Source organism: Saccostrea echinata, unplaced genomic scaffold (assembly GCF_033153115.1).
Source record: "Saccostrea echinata isolate AGI-Se365-2 ecotype Australia unplaced genomic scaffold, CSIRO_AGI_Sech_v1 ptg000001l, whole genome shotgun sequence".
Taxonomy (NCBI): domain Eukaryota; kingdom Metazoa; phylum Mollusca; class Bivalvia; order Ostreida; family Ostreidae; genus Saccostrea; species Saccostrea echinata.
In genome coordinates, this window is record NW_026889750.1 from 27,494,591 (window position 1) to 27,513,194 (window position 18,604).

Sequence of the window (18,604 nt, forward strand, 5' to 3'; positions counted from 1 at the left end):
TTTTCCAAATTTTTTCTCAAAGTTTACACCTGTACAGGAGATGTTCAGTGTCTTCAACAACCATACAATATTCACAAAAAGGTTCTACATCTTTGTTCCATTTACTTACATTTAAATTATTGTTCAATATGCAATTCAGTAATTTATAATTGAATTCAGCAACATTTTTTTCATACATATACTTAATTTTAGCTAGATATACATTTTTCCAGACATATTTGTAACTAAGATCAAAAGTCTTTTGCCACATATTTTCATAAACTGATCGTTGAAACTTTATGTTTACCAAAATTGAATAATAAAAATCACATTTAAGGTTTGCTACAGTTCTTACACTATTATCTCTAAATAAAAATGACACTTCGTTTTTAATATTAATAAATTTTGCATATGTACAATCAAAATATTTTTTGTATTCTCTGAGTGCCTTCTTTATCATGATATATTCACAGAGTATATTGTTTTTCTTTTCCAGTATATTATAAAAGTGTTCAATACTAAGAAAGTTTCCATCATTATCAAAAAGATCTTTGATATATAGAATATCACTTTTTATCCAGTTTTCAAAACAAAGAGGTTTAGAATCATACTGAAACAGATTATTGTTCCAAATGAATTCCGATAAAAATTGGTCTCTCTTTAAAGCACAAATTTGTTTAACTTTTTTACATTTATTGAAAGCAGAAAGGACTTCACCATAAAAAAGTGGTATTCTTAGCATCTTAAAAAAAGCAGTATTTTCAAAGTTACATACACTTGTTTTAACAATATCATTAACTGACAGGTTTTTAAGATTAAGAATATTATTCAACATTTTATATATTATACTTCTTTTATCTAGTATTCGTTTTATCCAAGAAGCCTTCGCTGCAGTAAATTTACTCTCTACATCAACAATACCTATTCCACCTTGGTCAACTTTACCAATTAGCGTAATTCTCTTTATCCTATCTTTTTTCTTCCATAAGAAATTAAATACAAGTTTTGATACATTTTTAAAGAATTTATTTTTTGGATTTGACAAAATAAAAGCATTATATACCAATTTAGATAATGCTAGTGTATTTATTATAGTGCATTTTCCGAAGATAGTTAAGTTTCGCCTTCTCCAAACACTCAGTATTCTTTCAAGTTTCTCTAATTTATTTGTCCAATTCATATCATAACAGATATCCTTATCATGACCGAGATATACACCTAATGATTTTACATGACTTTTAGCAATTCTAACACCACAAATATATTTTTCATTTAAATACATTTCAATAAATTTTCATGTCAATAAACATTCTGTTTTGTCCATATTCAATTTCGGGCCTGGGACTTTGCTAAATTCACGTATTGTTTCTAAAGCTGAATGACACGCACCTCTAACGGATCATTTATGATAACTTCAAAAGTTCTTATTACTAAATAATGTCACTATTTAAAAAAGAAAAAGAAAACAAAGCAAGGATGACACGAAGCAAAACCAATACATCACGATATTTTATTCCGCTCTAATCTTCTACTGAAATTCTAAGTCAATTTTAATATCAAAAGAAGACAGGTCTATTTAAGGAAATGATTTAGGAAAAAAAAGTACGTCACCAGGAATGCCTTTGGACAATTTCTATAATTAGATTACAGATTATGATGTCAAGCATCAATCTCTGAAGATTTAATTGAATGAATTGATGAAAAAGTGCTTGCAGTGTCTTACGAGTTATTACGCGGTCGATTTGCTTCAGGGTTCATATTGTAACTATTGTATTATTCTGGGAGTCATTTGAATGAAAACTCAGATGATTTATTGTGATATAAGCAGATGAATTTTACCCTATTGGTGCAAATTAATTTACTTCATGTATTTTTGATCTTAGAACAAACATTTTTTTTATGATTTTAATCGTGTACTATTAAAACTCATTATATAGAACTGACATGATTTTCTTTAAAACCGTAGAATATTGTGACTACTATAATTTTATTGCAGTTGTTACCAGTAGTGTGACCACAGAAGGGTGTTCATTTTTTCCAGGTACTTGTTCAATAAAATAAGTTTTTCTAGGTAATTGTTCAATAAAAATAAATGGTTATGCTCGTTTTTGTTATAAAAGATTCATTAACGTTTATTTAAACATTAAAAATATCGTTAACTTGAACAAACTTATCATGTCATTTTTATAGATAGTTTATAAAGCTCCGAAAGTTCTTTTGCAGTTTCCATGAAATAGTCAGATCATTTTGAATTAAACTTGAATAACGCAAATAAGCTAATTATTCCTCTCTAAAGTAAAAAAAAAAAAATTTTTATTGAAAATTGATAAATTATTTCATATTCTTTCTTAGGGGGATTTAAGGTAACAATAAAAATACCGTATAATGAATGGATTTTGATCGAGCTAAAATCGTAGCTCATCTTTGACTAAGCTAAATGATGAAATAAAGTTCCACAAACTCAGATATAATCGTTATTATTGAAACAAAGAGTTTTTATGTTTTGACACTCTTAATGACATGTTCTTTTTTTGAGCTGACCAAAGCCACTGCACTTTGGTAATGAAGGTCTTCATTGGTTAAGCAAAAATCTTCGAAGCACATATTTATTTGACTGGAAGGATATCAAAACTTTTTTTTTTTTTTTTGGGGGGGGGGGGATAGGTTTTTTTAAGTTCTCTTTAAAATAAAATATGTCAATTCCATGCTGAGAAATACAATTGAAAAAAGTGTAAGCAGTAAGAAAACCTGTGGGAAACCAAAAGCGGATATTAGTATTTAAGAGCAGAATCATATTACATAAAAGCATTGCATTGTTTTATTAAAAATTGTGAAAGATCATTGATCTTACTGTGAACTTACAAATGTTCGGTAATCTTTTTATAGTTATCGCGGCATGAAGAAACACATAAATTAATTTATGTTTCCTCATGCTGCACAATCTAACCACAGCTCAGTTTTTGCTGAGTTATGATCAATGAAATCAACACCAATGTTGAGATGAAATATGTCATTTACTAAAAATGACGAAAATAAGAAAAACATATACATAAACATGACAGGGGATCAGACCAAAAGGTATTCACACAATACGTATCAATATGCTGATCCCCTAAATTTACAGATAAACAATATTTGCAAAAAATATTTTAAAAAACAGTAAGTATACAGCAAAAAGATGGCACATCAAAATAAATATGCCACCAAAGTGATTGCCGAACATAATTGGCAATTGCATTGTGCCGAATTTCCTCCACGAAATGTTAAAATTTCTAACAATCATATTATGTTCTCTACGTCAAAAAACTCTAAATCCAAACAAACTTTTATTTTTCATCAAACTACGAAAATTTGCCTCCTCCAAAAACTAGTCATCTTACAGTATGTTAAAAAATTCACATATTTTAGCTTTATTTTTATGCATAAAACACAAGCTAAATTCATTTTTGGAAAAACAAGCATTGGACATGAATTCCAAGTAGATAAATAAAATTAAAATGTTTTTGATTGATTTGTAAAAAAAAAAAATGCTTTTCGTAATGTAGAATTTTATAAAGTAGAACTTGGGATACATTTAACCATGTTTTACAGTATTTTGCTTTTAGGACTAAATGCATCGATAACTAAATCACTGATACTCAACTTGTCAGCTAAAAAGCTTTCCCTGATTTGGCACCAGTCCTTGCGTTCGGAAAAACAAAGATGAGGTTAAATTGAAATGATTCTACATTTTTGCATTATTTATTCATTACACTAAGCCATCTAATCCCAACCGAGAAAACAGGATTTTGTTTTCACAGCCCGATCAACACTATGCTGTGTTTCAATGAAACAATTTTTTCTCAAAGCAGAGTGTCCTAGTTTGACGATTTTTCAAGGCATTCGGCTTAATATATACTTTGAGAGGAGAAAATTATGAGCTAATATTAAAATCTTTATTAATCAGAGACCTACAAATCATATAGAAAAGAAAAATGTAGATCAAAATGTGATTTGGTGGTAATGATCTTGCGTCCTGCTCAACTTCAAGTTCATTAATACGTCAAAACACCTTGGAAATAATAAACCAGGAGTGAAATTTAAGAACATTGATTTTATACAAAAACTAATTATTGGAGGAAAGGTATTCCAGCGTATCTAGAGCTGATGACAAAGAATTGTTATCTTGGATGCGATTATTTGTGGGGGAAAAAATTAAAAGGTAGAACTTAAATGAGAATTCAACCCCTTGTTCAGAAATATATTGAAAAATGTAGACGCGAAACGTAATAACGCGAATTTAACATTCCCAATTAATAACATTTTGAGTCGTTATTACATTTTGCGTTGTAACACACCACATACTGCGGAATCAACGTTGTTCGTGGGGGATCAATGTTCATGGATTTAACTTTTAATTAACTTCACCACGAGCATTGAAACTAGAACAACTGATTTATTTATCTTAATAAAGTATGCAAATTTCCCACAAAATTTCGTCCCCACGAACCAGTAAAATATTAGTTACCCACAAACATTGACCCCCACGAACAATGATGATTCCACTGTAAACATAATCTATTCGTGTTTGTTAGTTAATGTGATACATACATGTCTCTTTTCTGTTGTGCCTTTCTCTTGAAAAAACAATGATCTTAAAAGAAACAAAAAAAAAAAAAAAAAAAAAATGAATAATTTCATAAAGATTCTGTAAACATGGGAACTTTAATGATATGGAAACGACGAAATTGACAAATGACAATACATCGCCAAAGTTTCCACTCGACAACTTTTTATTATGGAATGTGAAGATAATGAACAGTGATCATTCTCAATACAAATTACATGGACCTCTGAACAGAGAGGTGGGATCAGGTGCCATGGAGGAGTAACATACCCTGCCGACCGGTCACATCTGCCGTATGCTCCTTGTCATGATTGGGTAAACGGGAAAAATCTGTAGACAATTCAGTGTGAAAATAATGGCCGAACAATTTGTATGAAAGACTTCGGTCAACATTTACTAAACGATAGATTGTACTTGCAAACAAGGTCATCGTATCATCCTTTTCAAAGAGCCACATGTTACATGTCAGTTGATCGTTGATGTTTTCACTCACCATATTAAAAAAAATAATAAGAAAATATATATAAAAAGTTCAAATTTTCCAATAACAAAGTTTACAATATTCTTGTTAAAGAAAAGTAAAAATTATTACTTAGATCTGAAATAATTCAATTTTAAAATTGGTGTCCATTTTTAGAGTTGCTTAGATTTTCTGAATTTTTTAAGTTAAGCTCTTTCAGAAAAGGCTGTAAAATGTGAAATGTAAAAGCATCAACTAAGAAAAGTGAAAATTTCATATGTAAATACCCGAGGAAGATTAGTTTCACAAGTATGGTCTAATGGATGTAGGATCTGTCACGGTCGGTTAAATCTTTTTTGCAAATACTTTACATGTTGTTTCCATTGCTGAAATAAATTAAGTTCCAGTTTTTAATGCAAAGTTTACTTAAAAAGTTACAAGTATTTTTAAGAGTTATTTTGGAATAAAAACAATGTTTACAAAATTAAGAAAAAATATTTCAAGAGTAGAAGATATGGCGTTTAAAGGAATTTTAAAAGAATTTTTAGAATTATGATGGTGATGTTTCAAGCAAAAACTGTTTTAAAAGTAGTTAAAAACGACTTAAAAGTAATGAAGTTGACATTTTGCTGATTAAAAAGTTACTCTTTATATTAGTATAGAATCTGTTTTAAGGTAAACAAAAGGTATAAGAATTTACAGAGTGGTATTAAATTATTGAAAAAAAAATTCAGAATACTTAAAGCTAAATTTTACAAATTGTGGGAAACGAAAGTCTTTAAAATTAGCAAATGAAGATTAAGAAATTGTCAAAATAAGTGAAAAACAAGAGTAGGAATTTGTTATATTGTAAGAATTGTTAAGGAAAAAGTGCATAAATTAATATTTCAACACTGGTAAAGAAGATGTTTAAAGAGATAAATCACGCGTAGTAAACAACGATTTTGATAAACATACAACTTTTGATTGCAGTAAAAATTAAGATATCTCGAGTTGTAAAATTAGTACTAAATTTTGTGAGTGAAACGCTTGACAATTTTTTAATTTTTTTTTTTAATATATTCGTTTTTTAATATATATATATATAAGGTCTACAGAAACAACAGATGTTTCAAAAAAGTCAAAATACTAGTACTAATATGCCAAGGTCTGAACTTCTTTTTTCATGAATTATTTGATATTGATTTAAAGTACAAAACCTATGGAATCATTAGCCACCTTTTCAATATCACAATTTAACACAGGGGAATGTCTCCTATCGAGACACAATACAAAGTCGTGTACTTAAACCAAATTAACCTGCTGTCGAATATATAAGAAGAGCAAGTAAATTATTCATTTCAATTTTTAATTTTTCTTGTTTCTCATGAAATGAAATACGAAGATAACGAACAGTATTCAATCTTGAAAGTCCAATGAAACGATACAAATTTGGAGCAGAGCAAACACTGACCTCAAAATTTAGAGGTGGGATCAGGTGCCATGGAGGAGTGAACATCCCCTGCCGACCGGTCACACCCACTGTGTGCTCCTTGTCATGATCGGGGAAAAAACGGAAAAATCCGTAGACAGTTCAGTGTAACAATAATTAGGAAAAACGTCAGTCAGCATTTGACTCAATGCTAGGTTGTATGTGCTGACAATGTCATTGTATCGACCGTAAAACTTGCGACTTTAAACCACTGTTGATTACTGTTGTTACGGTGTAAAATAGGACTTTTCGGACTTATTATAAAATTAACTTTTTGGACTTTGTGTAAATTGTTATAATTTTTTTGTATATTTCGGCGAATGTGATAAAAGACACCACAGATTCTGACACATCTGTTTCATATTTGGGTATTTTACTAGAAAAGAGACGTTAATGGTAATCTAACAATAAAGTTTTATGATAAACGTGATGATTTAAACTTTTCAATCGTCAACTCCGCTTACTTATGCAGCTATATACCCTCATCACCTGCATATGAGGTTTATATCTCTCAGTTGATTCGATACGCAAAAGCATGCTCTACGTATGAACAATTTGTAGAACGAGGAAAATTATTGACAAACAAGTTGATGAAACAAGAATATCGGCAGCCTCGTTTAAAGTCATCATTTCGTAAGTTCTATGGTCGATACAATGACCTTGTCAGCAAATACAATTTATCATTAAGTCAAATGCTGACTGACGTTTTTTTACTAATTGTTAGGCCATTATTTACACACTGAATTGTCTACGGATTTTTCCGTTATTTCCCGATCATGACAAAGAGCACACGGCGGGTTTGACCGGTCGGCAGGGGATGCTCACTCCTCCATGGCACCTGATCCCACCTGTGACATTTTAGAGGTCCGTGTTTCCCCTGCTCCTGATTTCTATTGTTTAATGGACATTTGAGCTTGAATACTTTTCATTATCTCCATATATTTTTCATTCTATAAATTCCTCACAGTCTTGCTCCTACCTGAGGCACAATCAAAGTTGGACAGTTAATCTAATTGCTTCTGTTTATATTTATTGACACTTAATCTTGCATCTTCTTTAATCTTATTATATACATGCTCCTAAAATGTCACCATTCGCTCAATAATTGTTTGATACTTGATTTCTTTATACATTGTACTTTCTTATTAATCCTTTTATTTTGTTCTATCTTGTACAGTATGTATATTTTGTTGTTAAGAATTATAGTCAGTTGGAATCAGACTTTCGGTGCTGAAACATTCCAACCTAATGTAAAAGCATATTCCATGCTAGGTTTATATATATCAAAGTACAAAAACTATAACGCGTGTTGGCTTGTTTAAGGTTTTATGAACCTGGGTTCAACAATGAGAGGAAAACTCACGGTTGACCCAGAATCAGCATTAGACAGTAATATTTAGTTGGAGAAACCAAAGGGAAACGACACCCGGGACTGCTAGATATACTTTGTAGTAGTCAGATCCTGGACCTCTACAAATGCGAAATAGTAAGTTTCCCAAGACTTTGACAGTGCTTTTGACAAATGAAGCAGGCGTATTAGGACCAGCAATGGAATATTTTTTCCGACTGCAATGGAGACAGTTCAACTTCCCTTCATGTCAGCATCCAATGTGGAGAAGGTGAAGAAACATGCATCCTAACGTTCTATGATTCGCGTTTAACAAGAAGTGCCACCGATGTCACAGAATTGGACATATTTCAGGATGTGCTTCACAGAGATTAAAGAAACAAACCCAAAAAGTGACAATAAGGGACCGGTTGCTAGCAGAAAAAAAGGTGCGGGACATGAAACAACTGTGCAAATATCTTGGAAGAAAATTCTGCGAGAGTTGCCATTCATCAGTTCTCTTCGGGACAGTCATTTTCGTTCATTATGTGATAATTCGTGTGCTCTACAAACAGAACTGAAAAATATGCAAATAAAGACAAAAGGAGTTTGTCGACCAAATTTACAAAAGCCGGATCCGATTTCAAAAAACTTCAAAATCGAAATATGGTTATTATGAAAAAGAAGATGCAAGAACAATCTAACAATTCAAATGATAACATCTATCGTGAGAAAATTGGCAAACTGGAAGACGACGCCCACGGTGTTAGAGTGATTATTGACTTAATTTAGAAGAAATTGAACGAGATCAGAAAGGAACATAATCAGTTTGTAATGCAAATTCAGTCAGAAGCTGAGAAAACAACCAAACAGTTAAAGGAACAAAACAACGCCCTGCTACAGAGCATCCAAATGTTGGAGGATAAAAGAGATCATGCAGCTGCTCGCCGTTTTTGTGGAAAATAAACGACAATTTCAACCTCGTAGACATCAGGGAAAACCAAGAAGAGGCAATTTCTGTAACTTAAATTCAAAACACGAGGACGTGTTTAAGGGTTTAAAATACCGTAATAACGATTTTTCGGACTTATTATAGATTGCTGTGTTAATTAAATTTTCGGACTTTGTGTATATTGTCTATATAAATTAAAAATTATAACGCCTGTTGGCTTTTTTGAGGTTTTATGAACCTGGGTAATTAGAGGAAAACTCAGGGTTGACCCAGAATCAGTTTTTAGACGAACAAATTCACCCCATAATAGAAATATCAGAACCTTTGCAATGTATAATTCATTTCATTTAATTAAATGTAACTTGTTCAAGAATTTATCCATAAAGTGATAATGGGCAAACCATGAACGTTATACAACAGCCCCAAAAAATTGTTTCAATAATGTTGAATGGGATTTTTTGGCTTTCTTTTCAGAGCATATGTTTAAGTATCAAGGATTTAAAACATACAGGTGCCTAAGGATACGACGCATTTGAAGTGCAAAATCTCGAAAAACAAATGAAATGAACTCTTTGCATCAAAAGAAACAAAATAATTTTGTTTTAAAAATCATTTTTTTAAAAAATTGTTTGCCCTATCCGACCGACTGGCTAAAAATGGCCTGACTCGAAACATTTTTGAACCTTCAGAAAACAGTAAATATTTTAATTCATTTTCATTTGAATTTCTTTCCCGTTAAAACTATATTTTATTGTATTAATACCTTCAATTTTTACAGATTTTGAAAATTCAGCATTGGTGTTGAAAATTTATGGAGGAAAAAAATTTCCCACCTACCTACCGACCCATTTTTTTTTTATTTTGAGTCGGGAAAGGGCAAACAAACATTATTTTAAAGACGGCCTGGGAAATTAAAAAGAATACTTCGTATGTCTATCCCTTGCACGTTATTTGATAAGGTGTCCTTGATTTCTTCGGGATTATACTGACTTGGATGTCTTTTTTCAAATAAACAAGTTGTTCAAGTATCCTTTACTTTGGTACAATGTATACCTCTCCACAATGACCCTGCGGGAAAAGAATCTTTAGTGGCAAAAAAATCAATGTTTGGACTACAAGAACACGAAGATATTAGGGATTGTTCGTTTGTTATCTACTGGGTTGTTTTATGAGGCCAATTAGCACGCTTTACCCTTGACTACAAAACATTTTTTGCTTAAGTTCATTGTCAAATACCTCATATTTGCAGACAAAACAAAGAGACATCATAACGACTTTATGTATGGAAAGGCCGGTCACTATTATGTAAAGGATAATGTATTGATGCAGGAAATAACGAACATATTTCAGAAGGTCTTGCCAGCAATTACCAAAGTCTACCAGCAAAAGGACAAAAAAGACTAACAGGAAATTCCCTCGTCTCATCTTGTCCTGTTCAATTTTACTTCCTCTTTATTGTAACAGTTGGGCTTGAACACACGAATAATCACGAGTTTGTATGAAATTGTTAGTTGTCATTGCTTTCAGATAGAAATTCCTTGTATGACAATGGTGTTGGAATATTTGACAATAAGATAAGGGTTGCATGAAATGTAAAGATAACGAACAGTTATCATTTCTCAAAAGTCCATTTAAACGGTACAATTTATGAGCAGAGTCAACGCGGACCTCTGAAAACGGAGGTGGGATCAGGTGCCATGGAGGAGTTAAGCATCCCCTGCCGACCGTTCACACCAACCGTGCATCCCACTGTCAAGCTTCTTCTCATGGGTCTCACGTTACAGCCTTTAATCAGCTACGATCATTAAGAAAAAAAAAATGGTGCAAAAAAGTTATTTAAAAGTTAATTAAATGAAAAGATGATTTAAGAAGTGTGTGTCAGGTTACTTACCTTTCCTTTTTAATTACTTTCATGTTCATTTATTTTTTGGTTTACCTTTACTGGTCTAATAATCTTAACATTTATTACAATCCTTGATGGTAGAAGCAAGAAAAAACGATGATGGAGATGTTAAGTGAAAAATTCTCTGTCAAGAGTCAATAATCTGGTATTTTCACAAGAAAATGAATAGGAACCCACTAATGAAAGAAAAATGCCATATATCAGGAGAAGCTATGAACATATAATGGGGAAAACACGCAAACTTGATGAAAGAGGGTAGATAGACACACAGACTACGTATATTGTAGTTGTGCATGAGAAGACGGGGATCCTTCTTATGTTGAAAAAAAAATCAGACATTGATGGAGACTCATGCAATCTTAATTTTCTTTTTATGTCGACCTATTTGTCATCAAGTGACAATTTTGTCTCACTTTCATTGGTTTACCATAATGTTTAACTTCCGCTATTGAAAAATGAAGTGAATAAATCTGTTGACTTATTAAATGATTCTAAGAACTTACAGAGAATGTAAGGCATAGCTAGATAATGTTTCATGATTGAAGGAAAACGTAGATGGTTACTTAGATGGTTAATTGACGATACCATAAGAGAAACATAGCCATGTACACTTTTTGATAGTGTCTTTTTTACGGGCTGCTTTTTACCGCAAACTTTGTAATTGCCGTAGAAAAAGGTACCAGATAAAACACAATGTAGGCAAAACCTGGCTTTTTATTCATTTTGCGACAGATGTTGAACATAACCTCATCTAAAACTTGTAACTGCCTTTGAATGTTTTTCATATCGATCCACTGAAGGTAAAAACAGTCACATCACCGTTGTAAACATGGTTTTCTGTTCTGGTTTTCTTCATACAAAATAAGGTGTCAAATAGAAAAGAACAGCAAAATGCACGAATGATTTTTTGAAACCATTAAACACATTTTGTAAGCATTTCCATAAATGATTTTTTTTCGTAATTATAATGGAAAAAGAACCTCCACCTTTTTTATGTATTAGGATTTAGGTTTTAGTGCAACGTGAATTTGATTATTGTAGGAAACATGTAAACATCTAAACATGGGTCTTTTTCTTTTCATTGTTTGAATCAATTTGATGCATTGTATAGCTTTACCGAAGAGACGACATTTGCCTCAAATGACCCAGAAATACTTTTTTCTTAGAATGTAGCAATCACGGAAAAACAGAAATGAAAAATAATCTTAAAGGTTCTTTGTATGAAACGATTCCACACTCAACCTGGTAATTCCTCTCCCATCTCAGAATTGCTTTTAAGAAAGTCAAATAACATGAAAAATATTAAATTTTGTTTTCCACATAATCGTAATAAATGGCGGTGTTTTTGTTCAGTGTTCTTTTTATGGTGAACAGCAGAGTAATTTGCTTTATGAGTGAGTACACCGTCTTGGTTCCATTAAAGATCTAAAGTAAACCTTATATAAACCGTAATAAACAAGAAATTGGAGATAAAAACCTTAGAACAAACACTTAAACACGATCAGTTTTCAATAGATTTGCTGCGGAGCAATTTTCGAAGAAAATGATACCTTTATGAATACCAGGACAAGAGGTTCAATGTTATTTGGAATAGTAGATTTAATATCTTGATGTTTAAGTATCTTCTGGTGTTCAGAGGGCAGAAGAAGTGTATATATTTTACATATTTATATTGTCGTGTACAGTTAAACTCTATTTAAGAAAGTAATTTACAGTCTCTGATTTGAATAAATTTAAATGTAGTTCATGGGTTGCAGCTTAAGTTATTAATGCAATGCATAATTTTGGCTCACTTTATATCATGTATACCATACTTAATGTGCTTCTGACTGGGCATGTTATTTCATAGGGCGGGTGGGTAGTGGGATTTTTATTTTATCTTCCACAAAAATCTAGTCTGAAATACAAATTAATCATTGACAACGGCTAAAGCTCATTTTACTTAAATAAGAAGGATTTTAAGAGTAAGTGAAATGTACAGACATTTTGAAATGAATCTTTGTTGTCTTTTACATCGATTTGGATTGTCACAAGTTTGACTTGTCCGAGAGTATGTGACAAATAAAAAAGTCTTTAATACCTTCCTTAGAAACATGACTGAGCTATATAGAGATGACAAAACAAGATAAAGAATCTGCTGTGGTAATGATGAGTGATTAGCAGTATTTGATGCGATCTCCAGCGAAGAAGCTCTTGTTGCCGGAAATGCTGTCATTGGGCATAAATTCAATAGGACAAAAAAGCAGAGAAATTAATGAGCTTATAGACCATGTGTTTTTCCTTACTTGACTATTTCTCAACAGCTGATGACCGTTGGTGTGTTCATGGGCAAATGTGTAAGAAAATAAAATTGATATTCTTTTCGGAGGAAGCTTTCACAAAATCAGAAATTAGGAGAAAAAAATAAGATATCTAATCATTTATTCAGTTTGTAGAGATAGAATTTGAAAGATAAAACAATATTAAACAAGCAGAACTGGTCTTATTTATTAAGAACATAAAACACTCAAAAAACCTTCCACATTACTTTAATATACTACATGAATGTAACATAAGGCTGAATTGAAATGCTTCAATAACATTCTTCTTATTTGCACAATTTGCTCAATGACAGAAAAGCGATACAAATGAGATATGTGCGCAAATAGTCTTTACGTCGATGAAACTTGCCAAACTGTTACTGCTTTAAAAACTGCTGAGAAAGAAAAATAACATTAGAAGTATTGCAGGCAATACCAGTTATATATATATATATATATATATATATATATATATATATATATATATATATATATATATATATATATATATAGGACATCTAGTTTACTCCCTTAATAGGTTTCTACCCTCTCTTCTAAACAAATATAGGTGTACTGTAGTCATTTTGCATTTAAGATGTCCATTTTTTATTGCAAGACCTCAAAGCTAAAGTTAAGTTATCTCTAGTCTGTTGGCATTTGAAAAAAGCTGTCTTTGTATACTGTGTTCCTGATGTATAATAACTTAATTATTTTAGATTTTGATTCAGAATTTTAAGCAGTTGACAATAACCAACATTGGTCTTACTGACCCAAACTCTGCAGTGACTCACTACGAAAAGTCTGGTATTATATTGGAAAAAAAAAAAGAAATATTCCTGTCAAATGATAAGGGTTGTTCAAATGTTGACAATATAAAAAATCATAAAATAAGCCATTAGATCTATAAACTACAAAGCACGTACATGTTGTATACAAAACAAATGTCTTTATATATTATACTTGCATAAGAGACAATGGGGATCTGTGATGATCTTATTTACCAATTTGTTTGACCATTAAATAAGTTTAGCTGAAATGTAAATGTATTAATATTTTATGTTTTGCTATTAGCATTTTTTAATGAAATGAAATAAACAAGATTGCTTAATTGAGAATAGATAACTAGTTCATTCAAATTCCTGATATGTCATTAAGTACACACACACACACACACACACACACACACACAGAGAGAGAGAGAGAGAGAGAGAGAGAGAGAGAGATATCTTCATTTCGAGTGTAATAAGAATAAGAACTGTATTTCCGACGAAAACTGCTCTATTTAATCAGGGTAGCCGATTGGACATTAGCTCTGTTTCTAATGTTGTTGTAAACAAGATTTGAATTGAAGTGTGACTATTCCTAAGGAATATGTGAACACGGCACCAAAGAGAAACATCTCAAAGACGTCCGAAACAGCTAGGCAAAGGAAATGAATTTGATATACCTTACAAACACTAGATTCCAAAAGTTCATAAAATTCCTTATAAACAAAGATACAATGCAGGGTCCAGTAAATATACTACCAAGCCCCTATCTTTACTCCCAACAAAATATTAACTGCTGTGAAGAAAACTTTTTTTTAGCTCGATCACAGCTGTTATCTTCACCTTTTTCATTTTGCAATTTTGTGATAGAAAACGATTGTTATTGATTCACGCTATTAACATGAGATTTGCGAATTTAAAGAACAATTAATTAATCTAAGAAATACATCATGTACAATATTGCATAAACCCAAGAAAATATCAGAAAGACGTAGTGTATCAGAAGGATAATAATAAGTTTTATTTGCAACAGGCAGAATTTGCTCCAAATAAGGTTTATATATTCTTGATTTTGACAGGACCCAAGGTACAATGACGATGTGGACAAAATCACCGGATACCGGACCGATACTCTACTCTGTATGCCGATACGAAACGGTGATGACGAAGTGGTGGCTGTGGCACAAGTTATTAACAAAGCGGGGACACGGGAGGGGTTCAGCAAAGACGACGAAAAGGTATTTAAAAACAAAAACGTGAGAAAAAGTACCGATAGTTATATGTGCATTGTTTTCAGAAATTGTTTCAGAAGAGAGGAATTTTAAGAGGAAATTAATTGAGAAAAACAGTAAAGACAAATATTTAATAGGGAAAATAAAACATATGATTGAACAGACAAGATGAAGTATGAGGAAAAAAGTTTATATACACAGAGAAAAGAATGGAATATCTGCTTTAGTTTGGAAGAAATACAAGATCTAGTTTAAGGAAAATAGATTAAAATATATTCATTTGAAGAGAAAGGAAGGCAACAACTTGGCGTCTTATGCTTTAATGAGTTTCTTCATGCATTCCTAACATCACTATCAGCTGGATCCAATCCGTCACAACGCAGTAGTTATTGTTAGTGTGATGACGAATAGAATAATCCAACTTATCTTGTTAGTGGTACAAGGAAATTGTATTGAACGAGTAAGCTAGCTGCTAATTGGGATGTTCCTGGGACCTGGTGGACTAAAGGAGACAGCAGCATGAAATGATCACCACAGAAAAAATCCTTGAAGTGACAACTCGGTCACGAATGATCAATTGTAAAATACAATTTGGATTTGAGGCAACTAATTCTGTTATTATCCAGTGGTTTCGTGGATGTCAATGATAAATCCTCTTAATCAGCACTTTCAATACATTTCTTTTTGTTATTGCTTGTTTCAGCGCTTTAAGATGGAAACTTACTGAAATTAAAATTGCTCTGGTTTATTAGACCATTCCAATCAGACGTTTCCCAAAAGTCTTAAAGCTTTCTTTTATTACGTGAACATGTCTGCATGCATATCATAGTTTCCATGACTTGATTTAAAATATCAATGTCTTGTAATTTTTTTTCATAAGCTCCTAGGAACATACCTCACCTTCTGTGGAATAGCAATATACAATGCCCAGATTTTCGAAGCATATACTAAAGAATACGAACGAAACAAGGTAATATAGTGTAATTAGAAATTTGTAAACACATTTTTGCATTATTTGATGATATATAGTATATAATACTTTTGAAATGTTTCTGTAAGTGTCCAAAATAAGTGTTTTAATGGAATTTGGTACTTGCTACAAAATATACATGTATTAATAAGATCTAAAACAGTTAGTGCTTATGTTTAAGATAATGATTTAGTTTTAAATGCTAGATATTGATATGATAATTGTATCATAACTTACATATCATCATAAATGGGGTATTTGTACTTCTAATATCCCCCAATCTGTATCTACGATACCAAGATATTAAGAGTCGATAAGTATGGATTAAAACATGACAGTAATAACAAGAAAATATCGAGACTAATGTGTTAATTTTTCAAAGTTTTATACCATCTTTCATCAATAGGTAATATTTTTATAAAAATCAAATCTATGTTTTACATGTGAAAGCAAAGGAAATCGGGATTCCTATGATATATACAATGTACACCCATTTTATTGCAGGCATTGCTAGAAGTAGTTCATGATTTGTTTGAGGAACAAACTTCGGTGGAAAACGTTATACTCAAAATAATGCAGCGAGCACAGACTTTGTTGAAATGTGAGCGCTGCTCTGTGCTTTTACGAGATGGCTCGTCAGAGGTCAGTAAACTTGGACCTATCTTTTCAAGACTAATTTTGACAATCATTATTACGGACAGTACTCATTTGTTTTTATGTTTTTGTTGGAATCATTACTTATTTAAGTATGATGTTACTTTTTTTACTGCTCACAGTATGGGCGATCTTCAGTATCTTTGCGTGGCATACAAACCGATTACTCGTAATATCATAAATTTAGTTATTGTATGGTAAGGATCTCGAGTCGAAGTAAAAAAAATTGATAGTAATGTTATAGTCCTTGCACATAGGTTTTCCTAATGAATATGACATTATATATCTGCTTATTCTTAAATCCTGCCAAATTTAGAATCTAAATAATTGCCATCTACATGTATTTTTCATTCAACACATCAAAAGTGAGAGTTAAACAAGACAAAGATTTATTTATCTTCCAAAATAGCTTTATCATAAAACACGAGCACTTTGCATGGGTCTTAAAATTGAATAGAAGTCTTCTACTATGCAGCTGAATTATGTAGATGTCAGTTTTGGTAATTATAAGAGTCGATCTCAGTTGATTCGATTTGCATGATGCATCCGACATATATATCAACATAGGAGATAATTACGGACTTCTTTGTTTGCTATTTGTAACTGTTTTTTAATCTAAAGACAAATGGTGTATCTACACATTCACTTACATTTTACATGGTGTAAAAACAAGTTTTGTAAATGCAAGATTTTTGTCACTTTTGATACACGAACGTAAATCAAAATTGAATGTGAAAGGAGATGAGATTTTGGGGGATTTTTCTTAGTTTTCTGGGCTTTTTATTTACAAAAAGATCTAAATGATTAATTAAATCAGTATTTTACTCCTTTCAATTACTTTTATGTGAACTAAATTACTTTAAATTTTCTCTTTCTAAATTGTGTTTTTTTGCATAACCAAGAGAACGCAATGATTTTGTTTTTGTTTTTGTTTTTTTTTTTTTTTTGTATTTTTTTTTGAAAGCAAAAGTAATTAAAAAAAATACGTAAACTTGTATCTTAATGTAGCATAATTTTTTTCTAATTTAGTCTGACAAATCTTACATTATTTCTAAACAAGATTCGAGATTTATATCATTAGAAATAGAAACCCAAAGAATACTATGTGTTTTGATGTGTATCATGAGTTTAGCCTCATGATTATTTCTTAATTTATGTAAGTAAGATTAATTCTTTTTTTTTTTTTTATTATCAGACCTCTTTTAAAAAGGTTTTTGACCTTGCTTATCCAATGAAAAATGGCCAGACTTGCCAGAGGTAATTCTATTTTGTATTGAATCTCACGCTGTACCACTATTATTAATTTTGTTTGATCTTCATTTTCTTAATCTTTTTGTGCTTTTCTTATTTCTTGAGGAATTGGACATCTGAAGGGCTCTTTTTATGTACTCGCTTTTATCAGACGGAGGATTACTATAGCTAGCATTTAAGAAAATGCGTTTAACTTCAAACACATGGCAGATTGCATTCTGTCTATTTCGTCTATTCTTGCGCGTTTTTACTCCAACTTTCCTCTTATGTATATATTTCTTCTTTATTTCCGCTTCCTGTCACGTAGAAGGCGTCTTGTTACACCGACTTCTCCAAACCTACACAATTCCCACTCACGAAGCAGTCCTACTTTTTCAAGGTAAAAATAAAATTTCATGCATCAATGTATTGGAAACATATTCATAAGTGAAAATACTTTTTAAGTTCTTCGTAGAAAACATGATTATTTCTTTACATTAAAGATATATTTACATTCCTCCTTTGCTGTCACTGAGAAGATTTTGTTTTACCCAAGAGGATCCAAATGGGTTTAATAACTAACAGAATAAAGTTCTGAGTGTCTAACAACATGTCATTAAAAAGTTTTCAAAACCTGCAGCAAATGCGATTTTTGTTTTGCCAATTTATAAAGTACTCAAGAATCAAATAATATAGAAATTGAAATCCTGAATGTTGGTGTGGTAATGTAATTATGTGTACTTTCTACATTGA

General features: G+C 31.5%; 2 protein-coding genes across 4 annotated transcripts in view; one reads left to right on the forward strand and one right to left on the reverse strand.

The window, feature by feature from the left end:
* Positions 1-18,604, reverse strand: part of LOC133188591 (uncharacterized) — a 151,345-nt gene that overhangs the window by 34,101 nt on the left and 98,640 nt on the right. The window lies entirely within an intron of this gene.
* Positions 1-18,604, forward strand: part of LOC133188546 (dual 3',5'-cyclic-AMP and -GMP phosphodiesterase 11A-like) — a 279,036-nt gene that overhangs the window by 5,070 nt on the left and 255,362 nt on the right. For 2 of the 3 annotated variants that reach the window (XM_061324026.1, XM_061324019.1), the window contains exons 2-6: positions 14,845-15,003; positions 15,878-15,967; positions 16,472-16,609; positions 17,817-17,878; positions 18,180-18,251. In XM_061324026.1, coding sequence (XP_061180010.1) covers positions 14,845-15,003; positions 15,878-15,967; positions 16,472-16,609; positions 17,817-17,878; positions 18,180-18,251 — 521 coding nt within the window. The remainder of the gene's footprint in view (positions 1-14,844; positions 15,004-15,877; positions 15,968-16,471; positions 16,610-17,816; positions 17,879-18,179; positions 18,252-18,604) is intronic. The other variant, XM_061324035.1, reaches the window with a different exon arrangement.